The sequence below is a fragment of the Desmodus rotundus genome, chromosome 11 (assembly GCF_022682495.2).
Source record: "Desmodus rotundus isolate HL8 chromosome 11, HLdesRot8A.1, whole genome shotgun sequence".
In the NCBI taxonomy this organism is placed as follows: domain Eukaryota; kingdom Metazoa; phylum Chordata; class Mammalia; order Chiroptera; family Phyllostomidae; genus Desmodus; species Desmodus rotundus.
In genome coordinates, this window is record NC_071397.1 from 83,664,375 (window position 1) to 83,687,812 (window position 23,438).

Genomic DNA, 23,438 nt, shown 5'->3' on the forward strand with positions numbered 1-23,438 from the left:
CTCTCGCGCACCCCCTACTGGAGACCTGGACCACAATCCAAGCATGTGCCCTGATTGGGAATTGAACCAGCCACCCTTTGGTTCCCAGGCCAGTGCTTAGTCCACTGAGCCACACCACCCAGAGAATGTGCTCTCTTATTCAGTGAAGACTTTAGCATCTGGTTCTCCATTTCCTTTATACCCCAATCTTGGTCATTATTCTGTATCACATGGGCATCCGCATGGAAACCCATCTAATACAGACCCTTGCCGGGCTACATGCAGAGTGTTTGTGAAGCAACCAGACAAGACTAAGAGGTACTTAGGCACCTAGAGAACAGGGACCTCAGCCCAACCCCCTCACTCCTCTCCAGGCCACCTCTCCAGGCTGTTCTCCCACTCATTTTCATCACAATTTTGGCAGCTTCTTTCCAATTCTTATCAGAAATTTAAGAGTAGAGAATCAGATTCAAGTCCCATATTACTAAGCCTTGTTATTTTTGCAAAGTACACATTATACATTCAGTGGCACACTGCAAAGTATTATCATGAATTATTTAAACGAAGCTATCCTTGTCACAATAAACAAGCAAAGCACACTTTGTTCCTTGTCTCCTTCCATGTTGTTATTTCTCTTCACAGATTTCTTACTTTGCAACATTAACTAAAATGCAACGAGCCACAGTGTGTCATTACCGCAGACTACCCTGCTTCTGCTGCTGTGGTAATGATTTTTTTTTTTTTTTTTACTGTGACTGAAGCATTTTCTTTTCTTCTTGCCTCAGATTCATTATACTTGAATGTGTCCTTGTAGCAGTGCAGACAAGGAACAAATATAAAACATGTATAATTGAAATTTTCTTTAAAAAGTAACCCAGACTCGATGCTTCTCTTTTGCTTTGCTGGTATGGAACAGGAGAGGCTGGGGGTGGGAAGGGAGATGGGGACAAAAACTCTGAAGATACTGAGACCCATCTTTGAAAAAGAAGTTGAAAATGTTCCTGTTTTGCATCTTTTTTTTTTTTTTAGGATTTTATTTATTTTATGTTTAGACAGAAGGGAAGGGAGGGAGAAAGAGAGGGAGAGAAACATTAATGTATGGTTGCCTCTCGCGCACTCTCTACTGCGGGCCTGGCCCACAACACAGGCATGTGCCCTGACTGGGAATCGAACTAGCTACCCTTTTGTTCACAGGCTGGTGTTCAACCCACTGAGCCACACCGGCCAGGGCTGCATCTTCTTTTATTGATCTGTTTTGTGATTCTAAATGAGAGAAAATTGTCTGTCAGAGGCCAGTAAAATGACTGTGAAGCCTGCCTCAAACAGAGAGGAGTCAGGTCAGGGACCCTTTGAGATGCACTGTTCTTGGTGTTGGCACAGGCTCATTCAGCCTGAATGTTAACCTCTGTCAATGCTGAGAAGGTTCCCCCAGTGGCCTTTCTGTGTGTGGACACTACACGCTGCCAGGGTAGGCCCAAGTCCATTCTTTGCCCCCCTGCTTACACCACACACACACACACACACATGCACACACACTCACCCATTCCCCAGACTGATGTGCCGAATGCTTCGTTTCAGAGCCACTCTGATTGTCTCAGGTTGTGACAAGGCTGCCTGGGCAGCAATCAAGAGGGAGCAGTGACTTAAAGCCAGGGGAGTAGAAACACAGAAAAGAACAGGCAGCTGTTAAACCTTGAAACTAAAGCAGGTAGCTTCTTCTTTAAAAAAAAAAACTTATTTGTTTTGCAATAATTTTTAACTTCCAGAAAAGTTGCAAAAATAGTATAAATAATTTCTTTATGCTGTTCACTTGGATTCATCAATAGTTAAAATTTTGCTGTATTTTGCCATATTATTCCAAATCGTTTGAGAGTAGGTTGTAAACATGATGTCCTAAAAAACCCGACAATCTGCTGAACAGTCAAAGCACATCCCCGCCAATCAGGGAATCAGCAGGGACAGAGCACCACCATCCGACCCACAGCCTCCGTTCAATATTCCTGACTGATCCAACAAAATATCCCTTACAATTGTCCTTTCCATCCCAGGCTAGAATCCAATCCATGGTCACCTGGTGTATTTCATTTTCATGTCTCTGTAGCCAGCCAACTTCAATTGCGTACTGTTTCCTTGTCTTTCCTCACTTGACACTTGAAAAGGACAGATGTGTTGCTTTGTTGAATGACCTTCAATTTGTGGTTGGCTGATATGTCCTCAAGATAACATTCAGGTATTACATCATTGACGGGATAACACAGAAGCACTGCTGTGTTCTCGGCAGTCACGTTGGCTCCGACCGTGGCAATGTGTCCCATTGCTCGGGATACTGACTTCACCACTTGACTAAGATGGCTAATTAGGAAGTATTTTGTACTTATTAATTAATAAGTAATTAAAATGCATTTAAATGATTTCTTAAAAAATTGTATTTTTTCCCATTACCATTTAGTCCCCTTATTCCCCCCCTCTACAATCACCACATTGCTGTCAATGTCCGTGAGTCCTTTTTCTTTATTGCTCAATCCCTCCATCCCCTAGTCCCCCCACCCCTTAGCTGCCATCTTGCTCTCTAAGAGTCTGCCTCTGTTTTGCTTGTTGGTTCAGTTTGTTCATTAGATTCCACATAAGAGTGAGAGGATAGGGTATTTGTCTTTCTCTGACTGGCTTATTCCACTTAGCGTAATGTTCTCCAGGTCCATGCATACTGTTGCAAAGGGTAAAATTTTCTTCTTTTTTTATGGCTGAGTAGAATTCCATCGTGTAAATGTCTCGTTGTTTTATCCACTGATCTGCTGATGAACACTTGGGCTGCTTCCATATCTTGGCGATTGTAAATAATGCTTCAATGAACATATGGGTGCTTATGTTCTTTCAAACTAGTGTTCTGGGTTCCTTCGGATATATTCCCAGAAGTGGGATAGCTGGGTCAAAAGACAGTTCCATTTTAAGTTTTTTGATGAAACTCCATACTGTTTTCCACCGTGACTGCACTAATCTGCATTCCTACCAACAGTAAAAAGGGTTCCCCGTTCTCTGCATCCTCACCAGCACTTGATTACTTTTAAATTAACTAAAAATATTTGAATCTATGCAAATATCCTGTTTCTCATCGAACTTGTTTGATGCATCCATTGATGATTGTAATCTAAAGCCATTACTATGAAAGCTTCCAAGAGGTGATTTTCTAACTTAATTCCTTCCACATGTATTAGTTGGAATTCTGTTGTATGGTAGAACTTGTCCTTCTCCCCAGACTTGTAGATGAGGCCCGAGTTAAGCCCACAGTTTGGGTTAGTCCATGGTCAAGACTTTCTCTGGGTCCAATGGATGGTCAGCAACCGGTTCATGAATGTAACTAAGGTCGTCTTTGTCCCTGACTGGAGGTGCCATTTTCATTTCCCATTGCAACTTTCTGAGGCTTGACCCACTTTATGGGAATTGCAGAGAAGACACACTGCAGAATAAGATCTGTTCAGAGTCATGCATGCTTTTTCAGTGAGTTCATCTGTGTCATCAGCACCCAGGGCAGCAGGAGACACTTAGCAGTGAGAAACAGTTATATAGACCCAGTGGCCTGAGGCAAATGAATTCTGGCAAATTCTTGTTGCCAATGTTTCCAATCATCTGTGAGATTGGTCACAAATATCTGTAATTCCACGAAGTCTGGAGGAAATTAGGAATTCCAGGGAAGCGTTTGATTCACTGATGCCTGGATTGCTTCCAAACTTTCTTATTCTGGAGTTTCTTCTTATCCAATGATGACCACCGATCTGGTGGCCTGGGACTATAGCAGGTGTTTATTGCTAATATCTAAGGAGGACAATGGTTTTTGTGCATTTGTTTTTGTAGTTGGTGGTGGTAGGGCCAGCAGTGCATCTTTCATGGGCTGTCAAATGCTTCTTTGGCCCATACCGCCCCACAATGATCACTTTGATGGGGCCTTGGATTGTGTATTCTTTCAAAACCCATCTGTGCTTAGGCAGCTTGAAACGCAATGTAAGAAGTGCTCTTGATAGATGCCATATACAAAGTTTTCTTTATAGATGTCTCATTAAGAAATTATTGTTGAATTTATTTGGGTATGGTGATAGCATTAGAATATATATATATTTTAAATATTCTCCTTATTTAGTATACACAGTGAAATGTCTACAGATAACATGATATGATGTCTTAGACTTGTTAAAATAATGTGGATACGGGGCAGAGGAAGGAGGAGAAGGAGCCAGAGGGTGGGCAGAAGGAGAAGAAGAAGAAACAGCAGAAACAGATCGGGTAAAAGATGAAAACTATTTAAAATCATTAATGGAATCATAATACTATCACAAATATTGAGGAGAAATAAAGAAGTCTGTAGGTAAAAGGAATCTGACAAAATCTGTTATCAGGAGACCCACAGTAAGAAATGCTAGAGAAAGTCCTTCGGGACCAGGAAATTGGTACCAGATGGAAAGTGAGATTTATAAGCAGGAATGAAGAGCACAGGAAATGGTAAATGGGTGGGAAAACATAAAATATTTAAGTTATTTAAATTCATGTGACTGTTAAAACAAAAACAATGTATTGTGGGATTTATAAGTAGATGCAGTGTATATGTCAACAAAAGCACAAAGGATGGTGAGAACTATACTGTTGCCTGGTTTAACTATTACAGTAATATTACATACAAATGTTACAGTAATATTAACTTCACGTAGACTCTGAAAAGTTAAAGATGCATATCAGACTCGCTACAACAATTTGAAAGCGTAATTAAAGAAGTATTCTGAAAGCCAATAAAGGAATTAAGATAAAATACAAAAAATTATTAATTCAAACAAAGCAAAGAGGAGAAAGAAGTTTCATAAAACAGATGGAACAAACAAACAAAATTAAAACCTTGATTCAACCATATCAATAATTATATTAAATATAAGGGGACTAAGCCCTCAAATAAAGGGATGGTTGTCAAATGAGCTAAGAACACAGTAAGATCTGTGTCCTGACTACGAGGGATACACTTTAAATATAAAGAAACTGATTGGCTAGAAGTAAAAGGATAAGAAAAGATACAATGTGCAAATAGCTTTTTTTGAAAATAGTAATAAAATTGATAAACTCCTAGCAAGAGTAACCAAGGAAAAAAGAAGGAAAACACAAATTATCCAATATCAGAAATGAAAAAGGGGCCATTGCTACAAATCTTACAAACATTAAAAAGGTATTAAAAGAAAATTATCAATAATTTTATACTCATAAATTCAACATTTAAATAGTTGTTTTGTAGATTCCATAGTTGTATATAATTGTTTTGTTTATTCTACGTGCAGGGTACACACACTGAGACAATTTTACTGCTTCCTTTGCGATATGCATGTCATTTATTTATTTTTTTTTTCTTGCTGAGCTGGCGAGGATGTCCAGTGTATGTTGAGTAGTGAGAGTGGACACTCTTACTTAGTTCCTGATTTCAGGGGGAAGGCATTTAATATTTCACCACTAAGTGTGATTTAGCCAGAGGGTTTTATTCTAATTGCATTGGGAAGCCGTTCTAAGTTTTTACACATACATGTGACATCATCAATTCTGCATTTAAAAATCCACTTGGGCTGCTGTGTGGAGAATGGGTTCCGGGAAGACGATAGTGGAAGCAGGCAGACAATCAGAAGGCTGTTGCAATAGTAGGGGGGAAGCTGGAGGTGCCTTAGACCAGCGTGACGGCAGCGGAGATGAAGCGAAGTGGTTCAACTTGGGGCTGTATTTTGGAGGTAGAGCTGGCAGGCCTTGCTGATTTATTGCATTTGGGGTGATGGAAAAGGGGGAAAGAAATTTTAGATTTATAGCTTAAACAACTAAGCCTATTTCAAGTTTTTTCTTGTGGATTTTAGATATTTTTGTTATTCATCTTCTTTGGAATGGATTATGGAAAGTAGATACAGTATTTTTTTTTTAATATAGCTTATGTTATTTAGGATTTAATTATTTTTTACAGGTAGACCATTAGAGAAAGAACAATGACTAATATTTATACTGGATTTTTAGTCGACTTTAGAAATTAGTGTTCTGAATTTAATTTCTGTATCTTTTGTCTTAGGTTCTTCCACAACCAGTTTTCAGAAAGGATGCAGGTGGCCAAAGTGGATTTCTCTACAGTGTTACCACGCTTCATTTCCCTCTATATCTTCTCCTTTCTGAATCCGAAAGATCTGTGCGCTGCTGCGCAAGTCAGCTGGCCCTGGAGGTTTTTAACTGAACAGGTTTACTGATTGTCACTTCCTAGTAATAGGGCCCAAATACATTAGTAATGTGTAATGAAGCTATTGGGATAACTTTCCTCCCTGAACAGCCCTGGCTGGTGTGGCTCAGTGGATGGAGCACCAGCCTGCAAACCAAAGGGTCACTGGTTCAAGTCCCAGTCAGGGCAGGTGCCTGGATTGCAGGCCAGGTCCCCAGTAGGGGGTGCATGAGAGGCAACCACACATTGATGTTTCTCTCCCTCACTCTCCCTCCCTTTCCCTCTGACTAAAAATAAATAAATGAAATCTTTAGAAAAAAAAGATAACTGAGGGTCCCTGAACCATAACTAACTTACCCTTAAGAAAAAAATGGAGTTAAGGTAATTTATTTTGTAAGTAAGGGGATATACACTATTCTAATAATTCATGTAATTTTAATAATTTATAAATACTCAATTATTTAGAAAATACTTTTTCTTGGCTAAAGGAGTTCATTCTTTCATTAAAATTATTTAAGCTTTGGTTTTTATATATTATTATTTTATCCATGATAAATTACCTTGAAAATTGCCGTACAATCACAATTTCAACTAATCTCTCTTTAGCTAATATCTGTTGAAGAAAATAAGTCTAGATCTCCAATATCCTCCGCCATTAGTTCTGCCTCTGGCCTATTTGTCTCTTCATTTCCTTTTAAAAGATTGAACACAATGTAACGGTAGATGTAATTTAAAAACAAGTCAATCATTTACTTCTTTAACCCGTGCATGCCTTCCGGGGTGGGCTTTTGCTGACAGTCTGATCTCAGAGGCTACTTCACTCTCTGTGATGGGCCCACGTGAAGAAGCCATCTGTGAGCCCTGGATTTACTGCTATAAAAAAACCCAGGCTTACTGTTTGCACAGCATATTGTTTTCTGTCTTTCTACTTTCAACCTTTCTATGTCCTTATAGTTAAAAAAAAATTTTCATAAAAGAAAATGGTGGTGGTGGTTGTTTTTTTAAGATTTAGCAGTCTGTGACTTTTAGCTGGGGTAATTAGGTCTGTTTACTTTTAAGTAAATACTGATATATTTGAGCCTAAGTCTACCATTGTATTTATGTTTTGTTTGTTCCATGCGTTTTGTGTTTTGTTTTTCTCCCTGGCTTCTTTTGGAGTACTTAAATATTTATTTATCAATACTTTTTGATTGTTAATTATGAGTTCTTTAGCAGTTCTCTCATGGCTGCCATAGAGATCACGGCACCCATCCTAGAATTATTTTACCGTGTAGGAGGTAATGCAAAGAGCGTAGAACATTTATCTTCATCCCTCTCGGCCCTTGTTTCTATGCTTTTGTCAGATGTATTCTTTAAAGATTTTGTTTATTTATTTTTAGAGAGAGGGAGAGGGAGGGAAAAAGAGAGGGAGAGGAACATCAATGTGTGGTTGCCTCTCTCATGCCCCTACTGGGGACTTGTCTTGCAACCCAGGCCTGTGCCCTGACCGGAAATCAACCCCGAGACCTTCCAGGCTGGCACTTAATCCACTGAGCCACACCAGCCAGGGCTGTTGTCAGATATTTTAATGTCATATACAATTTTTAATATATTAAGTATGTATAAAATATGCAAACATTTAAATAGAAAGTTCACAAGACTATTACTATTGTTTTCTTTATTAAAATTATGCTTAAGTTACAGTTTATATTCAATATTATTCTGTGTCAGTTTCAGGTGTACAGTAGAGTGACTAGACAATCATGTACTTTGCAGAGTGGGCACCCCAATAATTCTGGTACCCCCCTGGCCCCATACATAGTTATTATGATATTATTGACTATATTCCGTATGCTGTACTTTACATTTCTGTGACTATTCTGTAACTACCAATTTGTACTTCTCAATCGCTTCACCTTTTCACCCAGTCCCTAGCCCTCCATTACTATTATTTCATATAGTCATATTTATTTATAAGTAATAACATATTTACTTTTTCTATTGTTCATGCCTTCCTGCATCTCTGAGTTTCCATTTGGGATCATTTTCCTTCTGAATTATCTTTAATATTTCTTTTCATGCGACTTGCTGCTGACAAACTCTCTTAGTTTTTATCTAAAAATGTCTTTATTTCACCTTCATATTTAAAGGATATTGTCACTGAAAATTTGAACTCTCAGTTGGTAGTTAATTTTTTATAGTACTTTGAAAATTTTCCGTTGTTCTCTGGCTTCCATAACCATTTGTTGAGAAGTAGAAAGTTTTATCATTATTCCTTTAAAGGTAATATTTCTATTTTCTCTAGTAAGTGTTAGGATATTTTTCTTTCTCTTTTGTGTAATTTTTTCATAATGAACCTAGAAGGTGTGTGTTGGTGTGTGTATTTATCTTGTTTTTTTAATATTAGTAAAACTTTTAGTTAAAATGCTAATTTTTTCTTTTTTTTATTGTTGTTCAAGTACAGTTGTCTCCATTTTCCTGCCACCACTTTCTCCCACCCAACCCACCCCCACCTCCCACCCTCAATCCTTCCCACCTTCGGCTTTGTCCATGGGTCCTTTATACATGTTTCTTGACTTGACCCTTCTTCTTCTTTCCTCCACATTGCCCTCCCCCCTCTCCTCTGGTTACTGTCAGTTTGTTCTCTATTTCCATGTCTCTGGTTCTATTTTGCTTGCTTGTTTGTTTTGTTGATTATGTTACACTAATAGGTGAGATCATATGGGATTTGTCTTTCACCGCCTGGCTTCCTTCACTTAGTATAATGCTCTCTAGTTCCATCCATGCTATTGCAAAGGGTAGGAGTTCCTTCTTTCTTTCTGCTGTGTAGTATTCCATTGTGTAAATGTTACATAGTTTTTTGATCCATTCATTTACTGATGGCACTTAGGTTGCTTCCAGCACTTGGCTATTGTAAATTGTGCTGCTATGAACATTGGGGTGCATAGGTTCTTTTGAATTGGTGTTTTAGGATTCTTAGGGTATAATCCCAGCCGTGGAATTGCTGGTCAAAAGGCAGTTCCATTTCTAGTTTTTTGAGGAATTTCATACTGTTTACCACAGTGGCTGCATGAGTCTACATTCCCACCAACAGTGCACTAGGGTTCCCTTTTCTCCACATCCTCACCAGCACTTATTGTTTGTTGCTTTGTTTATAATGGCCATTCTGACTGGTGTGAAGTGGTATGTCATTATGCTTTTAATTTGCATCTCTCTGATAGCTAGTGATGCTGAGCATGCTTTCATATATCTCTGGGCCCTCTGTATATCCTCCTCGGAGAGGTGTCTATTTAGGTCTTTTGCCTGTTTTTTAATTGGGTTATTCATCTTCCTGGAGTGAAGTCGTGTGAGTTCTTTATATATTTTGGAGGTCAAACCCTTGTCCAAAGTATCATTGGCAAATATATTTTCCCATGGTTGGTTTTTTTTATTTTTGAAGTTCATGTCTGATAATTACAATATCTGATCTCCTGAGGGTCTCTCTCTGTTTATTCAAAGACAAATGTCTTTTTATGTGCCTGGTGTTTTTGATTGAGTACCAGATACTGAGTGCAAGAAGTTAATGTGATAATTTGAGTATCTGGATGATATTATCTTCCTTCAGAAAGAATTTGCTTTTGGGTTCTGCGTTTGTGTCAGCTAGGAATAGATCCCTTAAATCTAATCAGAGAATGAGATATTTCAAAGCTACCTTCAGTCCTGGTGAGAGTTTATCCAATTCTTTAACATCTTTATGCTGAAAAGGATCTCAGTTGAAAGCCTGGTGTGGTTACCAGGGTTCTTCCCTTTAATAGGCCCCGAATTTAAGTTTGTTTCCTCTCTTCCCTGTGAAAACACTTGAGTCTTTATAGCTTGTGAGACTTTCACTTACAACTTTCCGCTCTGCTTGTCAGCCTAAACTTGACTTTGGAACTGTCAAATGGTGTGAAAGTGGTGCCGACAACCAGGCCCGCCCCCGGGTCTCCCTCCTCTCCGGGGTCTTGGCTGCACGGGTCCTTATGCACTGGCAGCTCCATAATGACTTCAGATGGTGGTTGTCTGATATTCTATCTAGATATTTAATTTGATTAAGTCACATGAAAGTTGCTGTTTTCATATCTCAAAACTGGTGGAACATTGGCAATGTCATATGGTTCAATCAAAGTTGTTCTCAGTGGGAGGACTGGTCTGAAATGAACAACCACACACTGCTAGAATCAGAAGTCTCTGAATCTAGGGTTAAAGTAACCAAGTGGCATGGGAGCACTAGATGAGTATACAAGGATGGCTAATACATATATTTATATATAACATATATGTTCATCAAAGAATGGATGAACATGTATGTTATATGGAGTAAGGAATGCTTCTCATTTTTCAGAGTCAAGTTTAGACGGCAAGTCAACTGCACTAGAAATCTTAAAGTACTAAAACAAATGATCTGTGTACCTGAAAGCATTATGACTAGGAAACTGCCCTTTAAAAAACCTCACAACTCATCTTTCTCACTTCTGTCTCTGAAGGATTGCTTATGGATGCCCAAGTGCATCAGGTTTGGGTGGTTTCTGCCCTATACTCCAACGGATCATGAATACGGTGCTTGGAAGCACCATTACATCGCTTGTGTGTCCAACTTAGACTGGCTGACACCCAGGGAAGCCGCCACTGTTTACGGGACCCTGAATGAACCCAAAACAGAAGATGAGGAGCTACAGGAGAGACAAAGAGAAAAACGCCTAAGGAAAATAATGTGGGAGAAAATTGCACTGCGTAAAAGTGAGTGGCATTTTAAAACTTCTTATCTTAGCCAAGTAGTGTCGAAACCAATGGATTTACATACAAATTCCCACAGAGGGGAGTGCTGTTTTTCTGGAATAGCATGTGGGTGGCATTCTCGGAAGTACTCGTGTGTTCGGGATAAGCTCTTTTTCTCTTCATTGTATGTTTCCAGTAATTAATAAGCAAAAAGTATTTCAGATGAACTATATAAGGTCAAATATCAGTGCCTCCATTCCTGTCCTAGTTTTTCTCAAACTTACAAGACCAAAGATAAGGAGGTGAGAGAAGTATGAACACAAGCCTAAACAAAGAAATAGGTTGAGGACAACTCAGAAGGCTTGGGGTTGATGCAAAGGAGGAGAAATGAAAGTGAGAATGAAAGCAGGGAGACTGGCATTTTTTTAAAAGTACAAAGGGAGTGGGGACAAGACACACTTTCAGCTAAGCCTTCTGATTTGTGTGAGAGGTAATCGACAAAGTTGATTTGAGTTCTCCTTTTTATTTATTTATTATCTTACTGACTCGCCCTCTGTGAGACTGTAACAAAGAGAAGTTACTTGAAGCCAAGGAGGACAGAAATGGACGGGAAGCCTATAAATTAACTGGTTTCCACAGGAAAAGAGTTGCTTGTTCTCTGAGCTTTGTTTCTTGACCTGAAATGACTGGAAACTTGCAGCCACAGTGTGGACAGAATAAGAAATACAAATAGAGTGTAAAAGTGGCCATAATGATTGCCGTTTGGAATGCTGCCCTGGCGCAGCCTTAGTTGATGCCTTTTATCTATGGAGACTTGGCTGGGAGAAGCATGCTGTAAACAGCCAAGCTGGCTGCTGTTTGTTTTCCAGAGGAGTTACTCCGAGTCCGACCCCCTTGGGTGAGTGGAACAGGCTGCTCTAGATTGTTAAAATCCCCATGCCAGCCACGTCTCTCCCAGACTGTGAGGGATCGAGTGGGATTACACGAAGCTTTGGAGAAACAGCTTGTTTTGGCTTCCTTAGAAGCTTTGCCCAAGCGGTAAGCAAACCTCCATCTACTGAAGGCTCTGGACCATCCCTTGATACCAAGAATTTGTTCTAGAATAATCTAGCTAACACGTAGGACCTCATAATTATATGGCTCTTATCCTTGGTTATAGCAAAAACAGTGGTCTTTAGCATGCTTTCTGAAGGAAGAAATATATAACATTCAAAATTTACATTTCAATTATTCTTAACCCTGTAAGGAGGCCATACTGTGGATGTAGTATATTTTCTGTATAAAGTTATTGAGCAAAAATATCATTGTTTTCAGAAATGTTTTAGGGTGTAAGCATATCGAAATGGTAATGTAGGGTTCGATGGGGGTGACTGTGGAGAGAATGGAGACATTACTTGGAAAACTGTGAGGCCCAGAGGATTAAGGAAATTTGAAATCTCTCCACTGCCCCTTTTCAAAATGTTTGAACCCCTAGGTATGCCACTACATTCATTTTAAGTGCCCCACAAAAGCTAAGTTTCAAGAGAACTTTCTGGCATCCCACAAATGGAGGAAGAGAGGACCAGAGGGCAGCTGTGCCCCCAACCTGCCCAGGAGACCTATTTGCCTTTGTCCCCAACTGCAGGGAGAGACTGAGGTACTGAGGCCACCTGCCTCGTGTAGGATACACGGCTGGTGGACACAAAGAACATATAGTCAAAGTCAAATTAAGAGAAAATGAGAATTTCACTTATTCCCCCTTTCTTCCCCCATAGAAGAAATGTTTCTGGAAGATATTCCTACCCTTTATTATCAAAGAAAAATTGGCGTGGAGTTTTTAAAAATGACGACAGCCCTTCATGTGCTTCCCCGCCACACTTCATATTGATATCGTCCCGGATTCCTGCATATGAGGTACAGAGTGTGTTAAAAGGCCAGGCCTCTCCGAATCAAGTGTTTTCATTGGCACTACAGATTGTACGGCGATCTTTGGCTGCCAAGTGTACGAAAACGATTCATCTCCTAAAAGACAACTGGTTCTCTCTAAGTGGAAATTTATAAACACAAAGCAGTTTTAAAAATGAGAACCAATAAAGATAACCATAAATCAAAATTAGAGACAGACCCATAGACGGAGAGCAGGCTGACAGGTTTTCGGGGGGTGGGCCGAGTGGGACGTTGAAGGGATTGAGCAAAAAAAAAGAGAGAAAAACCTCAGGGATACTGACAGTAGTGTGGAGGCTGCCTGGGGGGTGGGGCGGAGGAGGGTATGGGGGGTAGATGGGGATGGACAGAGACTTGACTTGGGGGGGTGATCCCACAATACAGAGACAGATGATGTGTTGTAGAACTGAAACCTGTGTAATTTTGTTAGCCAGTGTCACCCCAATAAATTCAATACAAAGGAAAAGAAAGAACTCAAAAATGACAACTTATATTTTCTTCCACTCAATTTTTGTACACTTTTGTTGTTATGGATGACTTAGAAATTCCTAAAATTTTAATTTGGTGATTAGGATGTATGAAGTGAATTAAAGCATAGCCATTCTTTCATTACAGAACATTAATTTAGTTCTTTAGTGTGCTCTCCTACAGTGTAAATAGCACTCAATTAAGTTCTTTCAGTATAGAAAAAACCAGTTAGGTATTTGAGATTTATTAATTGCTGTGTCATAGAATTCAAAGCACTATTTAATAAGTCTCTTCTAACAGAAAGTTTATTATATGGATCACTTCATATAAAGTTATTAATTTAAATTAAACCATGAAAAATCTCTAGTGATCCGACTGATGGAAATATTCAACAGAGGTTTGTCTTGTACATGCTTTATGAGTGAATATACAGGTACATGTTAAAAACTGCTACAGAGTATTAGCTCACTAAGAATTGTTACTTCTAAAAAGAGTACTAATATGTAATTACTGAAAGTAACATAACAACTTCATGAAAATAAAAGAATTACTAACTAGTTATTCTTAAGATTCTCTGAGTGAATTATAAAATGTATGGTTTAATTAATTCATTGTCTATTTAAAAATTAAAATAAAAATTTTAAAGAAACAAAAAATGAAAATAAAGCATTAAAGGCCTAAACTGCCTATATTTAGTAGGTACCCAATAAATACTTACTGAATTTGTTGCATTTAATCCATAAAATAACAAGGTGATCACAGATTATTTTAAAACTTCTTTGGAATACCCAAGGAATTTAACAATATGTACCCACGACCTCTCAAAAGAATAATGTCAGAAATCCTATTTTGTGGTCTGTATAATGAGGATGTCATTAAATTAAAATATACTCTTTCTATGATGAAGTCACATATTTTAATTTTGATATGAATAAGAAAAATAAAGTACATATATACACTAATACACACATAGGGACATATGTAAGTGATAGTATTTAGTAGGTTATATTCATCAGCCTACTTAAAGTTTTCCCAAAATATTCCTATTTGCAAAAAAAGGTTTTCAAAAACTTTATTCTAGAGAGAGGGGAAGTGAGGGGGAGAGGGAGAGAAACATCCATCAGCTGCCTCTTGTGTGTTCCCATACCCAACAGGCAACCTTCAGTCTGCGAGGTGGTGCCCGGCCAGCTGAGCCACACCAGCCGGGGCGAGAATGTTTATGTTTAAGATATGAAATCACTTTTATTTCTGGGCATCTAGGGGTTGACCTTGACCACTTACAATGGGTAACTTAGTGGGTCCGCAGGAAAGCAAGATCAGAGTTCTGACCTCCACGTGGGCCACCGTTTCCCTAGTGTTTGAAACTTCTCCATGCTGGGCACAGAGGGTAACTGGTGACAGAGCATGAGGGGAATAAACTGGTATAAAATAAGTTCATTCTCCCATTTGCATTCTTCATAATACTGTGTCATAGCTACTTGATTACGAATGTGATGTGGGGGGTAGGTAAAAAGGAGGGTGTGACCATGTGGTAGTTCTCCATTCTGTTGAACTCTGACCTCCAGAAGGTGGCCTGAGGTTTTGTGAAACATGAATGACTTCAGGGACTTTCTGACCTGTCTGCTGCTAACCAATTAACTTTCTCGCACTGAAGTTGATTTGGTTGTTGAATTCAAGGAATAGTGTTTTTAATTTTTATTTAAGTGGGAAATTTTTATCATTATTTATAATTCAAAAACTCATAACTAAGAAGAAAACCAAATCTATTTCAGAAGTCTATTGCAAAATTGAATGATCTCAATTTTATTGTTTTTTGGAAGCTGTATATCTGTCTCTGTGTATGGGTGGAAGGAAATAACCTAACGTGTTAATAGAATTTATCTCCGAGTGATGTACATACAAATGTATATCATTTTCTCCTCTAATAATTAGAAAAGAAATATTTTTTTACAAGCCCAGTGAAGGAGAAAGGTTATGTTTATCTTTCCATAATTTCTGACAAAACAATATTCTTTCCAAATCACAGATGACATATTCATTAAATTTCTTCCATTAATAGCCTCAAGTCAAGGGCTTTGGTTCTATCTTCTAGATGGTGGTGGACAGCGTGAGGGCGGGCGTCACCTCCGTGGTGTACGAACACAGCGGCATGACCTTGGAGAGCCTGCTGTACCTCATAGACAAGGCTCTGGATGGGCGGAAGGCACAGAGTGTGGGAATATTTAGCGATGGAGATAGCAGAGAAATCAATTTACTCCAAGGTAAGGTGGGATTGGAAAGAACAACCAGCTGTGCCCTGATGCAGTGTCTGTCCACGTGGATGACCCTCCGGTGCAGTTTAAGTTCCCAGTTGTTAAGAAGGTTGACAACCGAGCTGCAAGTTAACCAGGCAGGAGTAGCTCTGTGCAGGCCTTCCACTGGGGTAACGAGGCCCGTCCACGGTAGGGAATCTGCTTTGCTCGGCCTACCTGTTCAAATGTTAATGTTGCCTCCAAACACCCTCACAGATGCACCTAGGGTGATGCTTGACCAAATTTCTGAGCACCCCAGTAGAGTGACACATAAAATTAACCGTCACACCATTAAACAAGGACTCCCTTTTCCCAGTCTCTCAAGCCCCAAGGAATTGCTATTCCACTTTCTGCTCCTATGAAGGTGACTAATTCAGATATCTCATATAACTGGCATCATACAATATTTGACTTTTTGACTGGCCTATGTCATTTTATATAATGTCGTCAAGGTTTGTCCATATTGTAGCATGTAGCAAGTTTTTCTACCTTTTTTAAGGCTGAATGATATTTTACTGTATGTATATACCATACTTTGTTTATTCATTCATTGATGGACATTTTCATTTCTTCCACTTCTTGGCTATTGTGAACTGTGCTGTTATGAACATAAGTATGCAAATATATCTTTGAGATCTGCTTTTAATTCCTTTGGATATGTATGCAGAAGTAGAATTGCTGGATTATATGGTAGTTCTAGTTTTAATGTTTTGGGAAAATGCCGTGCTACATTTTCCATGGTGGCTACACTGCTTTACAATCCCACCAGCAGTCTACAAGGGCTCCAACTTTTTCTCACCTCACCAACACTTGTTATTTTCTGGGTTACTTTTTAAACAGTAGCCATCCTAATGGATATGAGGTAATATCTATTATGGCTTTGATTTGCATTTCTCTGATAATTAGTGATGTTGAACATCTTTTTATACGCTTGTTGCCATTTGTACATCTTCTTTAGGGAAACGTCTATGCAAGTTGTTGGCCCATTTTTAAATTGGGTTATTTGATTTTTGTTATTGAGTTGTAGGCATTTTTTATATAGTCTGAGTATTAACCCCTTGTCAGACATATGATTTGCAAATGTTTTCTCCTATTCTGAAGGTTGCCTTTTACTCTGTTGATTATGTCCTTTGATGCACAAAAATTTTAAGTTTGATGAAAGTTAAGCAATTTTAATAGTAGCAAACCCAGATTTGTACACTGGTGTGCACTAACAACATTCCTTGTACTTCCAAGTGGCTGCACACCAAGGAAAGGCTTGGCTGATATCACTCACTTGTTGGCCATCTCTTAAAAATTTCAGTAGTTACCTGTTTTGGGGGGAAGGAGATGGTGAATGTTTTAGAAATAAAACTTTTAGTTTCTATTCTTCCTCACACTATAACTTGCATCCTTCTTAGCTTATACCTATAATAGGATTGTTTCAGTTTTACTAACTTGAAATCTTCTCCCTTTGTGGGGTGAGGGAGGAGAGGAAATAAGTGGTCCAGGGTCTAGCTGGCAGGGAGCTCACAGCCGGCAGAGTGAGCACCTGCTCCGACCACTGAACTGCCATGTCCAGGCCTGGAACTCACGTTTCAGTGAATTTTATTATTAGTTTTTGGTTCAGCTGTGCCTTATTTTTTGCTTTTCTTGTTTAGTTTACCTGTGCCTGAAGCAAGTTGTATTCCATATCCAATTTTCATATCCCCCCAAAGTAAAGCGCAGCTGCTATTTGGGGTTTACATTCATGATGAATTACACAGTGGCTCTTCTCTAAATGGTGAAGCGCTGAGTGCAAGTTTGCACTGTGGTAGTAGGTTCACCTCCTGTGGAGCAAAAAGGGCCTGTTAGGGTTTTTTCCTGATTGCAGCTTTTTTTTTTTTTAAGATTTTACTTATTTTTTTTTTTAGAGAGAGGGGAAGGGAGGAAGAAAGAGAAGGAGAGAAACATCAGTGTGTGAGAGAAACATCAATTGGTTGCCTCTCGTAAGTGCCCCAACCAGGCCCGAACCTGCAACCCAGGCCTGTGCCCTTGACAGGAATTGAACCAGTGACCTTTCACTTTCCGGATTGATACTCAACCTACTGAGCCACACTGGTCAGGGCTGATCTCCAGATGAGAAAGGGTTCCAAATGCTGCCTTTTCTTTGTTTCCTTTTATTAAAGCAACAGTGACAATAACAAAAATACCACAGAAAGCTAAATTTTCCTTCTATATAACTGTGGTATTTCCCCAAAAGCTTTTGCCTTAAAAACAACGAAGTGAAGTCTCAGTCCAGTCACCCGAAGAGGACCTTCCATTCTGTGTCTAGATCTCTCAATGCGAAGGCACACACCACCAAGATGCTGTGCCCGACTTCGTCCGTGTTACATTTGTGGGGTTTAGCAAGGCTGAGCGTCCAGGACTGGTTCAGAAATCAGCCCAGACACGCGCAGGTTAGCTGAGTCATCGCACACATTCCCAGGGGGTGAGCATTACAGTGATCTTTACCGTGTCCTGGAGCATGGTTTCTGCTCCAAATGGCTTATGTTTTGATTGACAATCATGGGAAACATTTCTCCTTTGCAACTTGGTTGCAAAATCCCAGGACTTGACAGGCCGTCCACCCTGAACCCGGCTGTGAGCCTGGTCACTCCCACTGCTACATGGCAGAAGCAGAAGCACAAGGCCCTGAACCAGGTGCACCAGTAAACCAGTGTCCAGTAAATCCGGGGCGTGAAGGAGACTGGGGCCATGCTGCAGTCGGTGGTACCTTCCGCGGCCCGAACACGCTGCAGCACTGAGCAGAGATGCCCTGCAGATTCTGGTCTGAGGGACAGACGTTGGCTTTTGAACTGTGCTTCCATTTTCACAAACTGCTAAGAGTTTCTAGTCATGAGAATGTTATGAATTAATGTGACTTTTCAATTTCTTTCCTCAGGCTATAAAATTGGTATTAAAAATTTATTGAAGCCTGAGGTGAGAGACTTCTGGGAGAAATTAGGCAGCTGTGTGGCCCCTGAAGAAGAAGGGGGTCACGTGGACCTCTTTGTGCCACTTGGAGCATCAGGTGGGTTTGGAAAGGTAGTGGCCGTGCCTACCTGACGATATTTTGTAAATTTGTTCAAATGATTCTGTCGCATTTACTCTTTCTTTCTTTTTTTTGCTTTATACCTCATCTGCTCAGGCATTTAGAGGAAACGGGCTTTGGGGTTAGTGGTCCCAGCAAACTGTTCCTGCAGAAATAAGGTCACTAGTGACAAGAGCCAGCCAGGAACATTATTTCTGTTTCTTCTGGAAAACGCAGTCCAGTCAGCCTGCACCACACAAGGGAACGCGGGGCATTAGCGCAGGAGCTCTGACCGGTCAGTCTGACACAACTTCCCACGCTGTGTTCTGAATCTGCAACGTGTGAGCGTGAACTTGGTGACCAAGAACCTGGACTTGGATCCCGCTCAGGCCACTTGGGCTGCGCGGCCTTAGGCAAGTTTGGGAATCTCCGTTTCTGCCTGCGAGCATTAGGGTAAAACTACCTTATGTTATAGGACTCGCAAATACCAAAAAACATAAAAACTTAATTTACACAAATCAGTAATAATATAAATACTTAATATTAGAACACTAAAAACAGTGAAGTGCGTTGTGAAGATGAGTGTAATTGCTGGTCGCTGAGGTTGCTGATTTAATTTTAAGTGCCTCCCTGTCTGGTAGCAGCCACTATAATTTGAAGTTGATTTTAGCACTTGCAGGGAAATTTCAGAAACATTACATCAAATTCACTCTTGAGTTTTCTGTTAAATAAAAGCCCTGCCTTCATGAGCTCTGGATTTGTTTGTTTGTTTGTTACCAAGCAGAACAGGGGAGAGGGAACATGAAATTAAATTTTCTCAAACTGTTTCTTATTACCCATTCTTTAGAGAACTGTGAATTTTAAAGTTCTTAATTTTCAAGTTTCATTAGCAAGCTTCAACCAGGGGAAAGGGTACAAACAAAAGGAGGGAAGGGGTTTAAAGGAAAATGAAATGCCCATTTTTTACACAGTTATTACAACTAAATAATCTCAACTATATAGAGAACATGCATAGAAAAGCCAATAAAGAAATATGGCAAAATAGTAACAGAAGCTGTCTCTAGATGCATTTTTCAAATTTTCTAATTTTCAACAGGGTTTAAAAGTATGTTACAGAGAATACGGATATTGTGGCCCGTGTCTATAACCTGTGTTTGGGGGGTGGTGTCTGTATATAGAAAAGGACATATACCAAGGTGTTGGATAAGATGGTGAGCGAGATTTCCTTCCTTTTATTTTTTAAATTTTTCTTTTTACCTTATTTGCCTCTATTTTCTATAATAAGCTAGTATTACATTCTTTTATAATGAGAGCACAACAAATTTTCTAATTGGAGAAGAAGAAAAAGAAAGGATATGGGAAAGTAAAATATTGAAAGTCAGACAATAAAGGCAAGAGAGGAAAAGATCAGTAGATTTGGTGGCATAAAAATTGTCTCAATGCAACTTAATGGCACTCAAACAATAGATTTCCCACCACCATCCTGGGCCCTGAAACCATCCCTGAACTTATTGTCGACTGTTTTGAATTTCCACCTGGATGAACCTTCATGCCCTGGTTCAGTAGAAGACCCTGGCACCTCAGCCCCAAACTCTCTCTTCCACCACCTCAAGCATCGCTCTGTAGCTGTGTCACCTCTGACAACTTGGATTTCAAGCATCTGTCTAAGTACCACTTCCAATGAACTCAACATTCCCACTCTATCAGTTCTTTGCCCGAAGAGCTGAAATCCACACTCCACTTTTTCACTCTCAATCACCATGCTTTCGTCCTTGGCTCCTTCCTTGTTAAACTGGGGTTTAATGGGTCATCGTTATCACTACTCTCTCGCAAAGACTGAACATCTTTGTCTTTTTCCTGGCTAAATCCCCACCCTTTTGGCTAAATTCCAGTGCTGGCTGAAACACAGCCACCTGCAAACTCAGGCAGCTGAAGGCTGTTGGGAAAGGTAATACAACTGTTCTTACTGATCTGACTTTACTTGAATGGCCTAAATATCAGACAGGTTTGCATCACTGATAAAGTAACTCTACCGCATTTCCTTGGCAAATCCATTTTACCACCCTTTAAAATAATTCTTTCCTTCCTTCTCCCCTGTAGTTCAATCCTTTCAGTGATGCTCTCTCTCCACCGTGGACCTCACCTTTTACTTCCCCAAGAAAACTCCCTAATTTCCCTCCTGACACCGGAACCACCACCTGCCCCACCTCTTACCTTCCTTCTCTGTCTTCCCTCCTGTTAACTGTGGGAGAAGCTCCCCTGCTCAAGTCGAAGACCAGCAACTCCACTTGGACTCTGTAGCCCACTGCCTTTCACCTTCTGACTTCTACACTCAAATCCTCTTGTGTAGCCAAAGTCCTCTGTCTTTACTGGATCATTCCTATCAAACCAGGAACACCTGGCATAGCTCCTGCCCTTAAAAAGAGAGATAATAAACTTTCCCTCACCACATTCTGAGTTGACTCTACCAGTGCTTCTCCAACCTCAGTGTGTATTTGAATCACCTAGAGGTCCTGTTAAAAGACGCATCACTGGGCCCCACCCTAGAGTGTCTGATTCAGTGGGTCCGGGATGGGGCCTGAGAATTTTCATTTCTACCATGTTTGCAGGTGTTGCTGCCACTGCTGCCCCAACGGCCACCCTTTGAGAACCATTGGTCTGTGCTGACTGCCTGTACCTTCCTCACCTGTCATTTGCTCCTCAAGCTCCTCCAAGTGGTCTCTTTATCTCTACTGAAGTTGCTTTTAGAAGAAAATAAGTGGCTTCCATGTGCCCAAATCCAGTGGTCCCTTCTCCATCCTCACTTTGCTTTGACTTCTCAGCAGCATTTGAGGCAGATGACCACTCCTCAAACTCTCCTTCTTCTCTTGATTTCCCTAAGACCACACTCTCCTTGTTTTCCTCCTCCCTCAGAGATGGCTTTGCCTCCTTCTGTGCTGGCCCCTCTTCCTCAGCAAGACTCTTCAATGTGCCCAGGGCTTGATCCTGCTGCTCTCCTTTTCCAAGACTACACTTTCCCCCATGCAGTCTCATCTGTTCCTAAGACTCTGAGTTCAATCTATATGCCGTACACTCCCAAATGTACGCTCCCAGCTCGGATATGTCTGAGCTGCAGACTCATAGCTAGCTCCTGCTTGACATCTTCATATGACCGTTCAGTTGGCACGTCTAAGGGCATCTCAGAGTTAACACACCTGGAACGAGATTGCGATTGTCACCCCAGCACCAACCCTCCCCCTCCCCAGGATTCCTCAGTTAAGATACTGTCATTCACCCAGCTAGTTCATAAGCCAGAAACCTAAAATTCATCTTCTGGGGGCATTGTGTTAACAATTTTAAACAGCTTTATTAAGGTGTAATTGACAGACAGCAATCTGTATGTACCTAAAGGGTGCAGTTGGCTAAATTCTAACGTGTGTGTATCAGCCCGTGAAGCCATAGAACAAGCAAGATGATGAACACAGTTCAGTCTGTAGAGTGTCACTGAAGAGTGAGATTAATGCCATGCTCAAGTCTGACCATCGCATTCCATTCGGCATGTGACAGTTTTAAATCTCGCCTTTTACACCGCGACTTCCTGTTCTGTGACTTTGGCCCGAGTATTCCAGATTTGAAAGTGAGCACAAGCTCAAACCTCATGCCCTCTTCCCACCCTGCTGCGCAGGCCTCACAAATTCAGTGTTTGGACGTCAGCACTGAGGGCTGAGCTGTGAAGTGTTGGTAACCTGTTCCATGAGGGATTTGAAATGAGGACAAGAACTGCTACAGCCTTTCACGGCCGGCTCATTAGTGCTCCGAAGTAATACTTACCTGTTCCATGGCGAAACCTGTGAGTAAACTAATCAAAGTATTTTGTGTTCAGAGGCAGGTGCAGAAGTTCTTTCTCAGCTGTCTCAACTAACTGGCACGTTATTTACTGCCCCCACTGGGATCGCAACTGGCTCTTACCAGCACAGTAAGTGTACATGGGCGCTGACCCCCGGGCCCAATAACGCCCACCAACTCCAGGATCACCAAAAGACAAAGCGTGGCTACATAATACTGGTTCTGGCTGACATCAACCACTGTTCCTTCTCCGAAACTGTGTCATTTTCCATCACTCTGTCATTTGCTTACAAAGGGGATTTATGTATTGCAAATATTTGCTTCAAACCATCATTTACAAAACTCAGTTGAAAACATCATCTTTAACAGTTAAAGATGTATAGTTGCTGATCTAGAGAAATAATATGTACAAAGAATAGTTTTTAGTCAATATAATTAATATGGTTTCATTTGGAAAAATGAATTTCAGCTATAAAGAGATGATTAAGAGGCTTGCTCAGGTTCCATTTCATTATCCGAGAGGAAAAACAGCCAGCGATATAATACACCTGAAAGCAAAGTTTCGTTTAGATACAAAAGTGGAAGATATTAAATCAAAATGTAACATTGGGTGACCAAAAGAGAACCCAACTGCTTTGTTACAGTAACGCCCTTTGTTACAGTTCGCCCTTTAAAACTCCCTGCCTCTTCCCAAACAGCGTTTGGGGTGATACAGAGACGACATAAAGCATTACCTCTCTGATCCCAAATGTCAAGGCCTTTGAAGATGGGAAAGCTGCCACGATTGGGGAACTTGTACGGGAAATACTATAACAAAAAGCACATTGATTTAATGTAGTTTTGTAACAGAAGTTACTTGTTAATTTCAGTTTCTATGACAACATCGCCCAATGAGAACATATCTGGCCCTGGAGAGAGGAATCTGCCTAGCAGAGCAGAGCAGGGCACAGACACTGTTATAGAGCAAGTTTTCTTTACTCCTCCTCTGCCTCCT

At 40.3% G+C, this 23,438-nt stretch overlaps 1 protein-coding gene across 9 annotated transcripts in view; it reads left to right on the plus strand.

Moving 5' to 3' along the window:
* ECT2L (epithelial cell transforming 2 like) overlaps window positions 1-23,438 on the plus strand; it is a 75,907-nt gene that overhangs the window by 25,880 nt on the left and 26,589 nt on the right. For 5 of the 9 annotated variants that reach the window (XM_053914125.1, XM_071219621.1, XM_053914126.1 and 2 more), the window contains 7 exons: window positions 6,053-6,215; window positions 10,675-10,927; window positions 11,776-11,944; window positions 12,661-12,799; window positions 15,390-15,558; window positions 18,491-18,619; window positions 22,482-22,574. In XM_053914125.1, the coding sequence (XP_053770100.1) occupies window positions 6,053-6,215; window positions 10,675-10,927; window positions 11,776-11,944; window positions 12,661-12,799; window positions 15,390-15,558; window positions 18,491-18,619; window positions 22,482-22,574 (1,115 nt within the window). Of the gene's footprint in view, window positions 1-686; window positions 704-6,052; window positions 6,216-10,674; window positions 10,928-11,775; window positions 11,945-12,660; window positions 12,800-15,389; window positions 15,559-18,490; window positions 18,620-22,481; window positions 22,575-23,438 lie in introns of those variants that run through there. The other 4 variants (XM_053914132.1, XM_053914133.2, XM_053914131.2 and 1 more) reach the window with 3 other exon arrangements.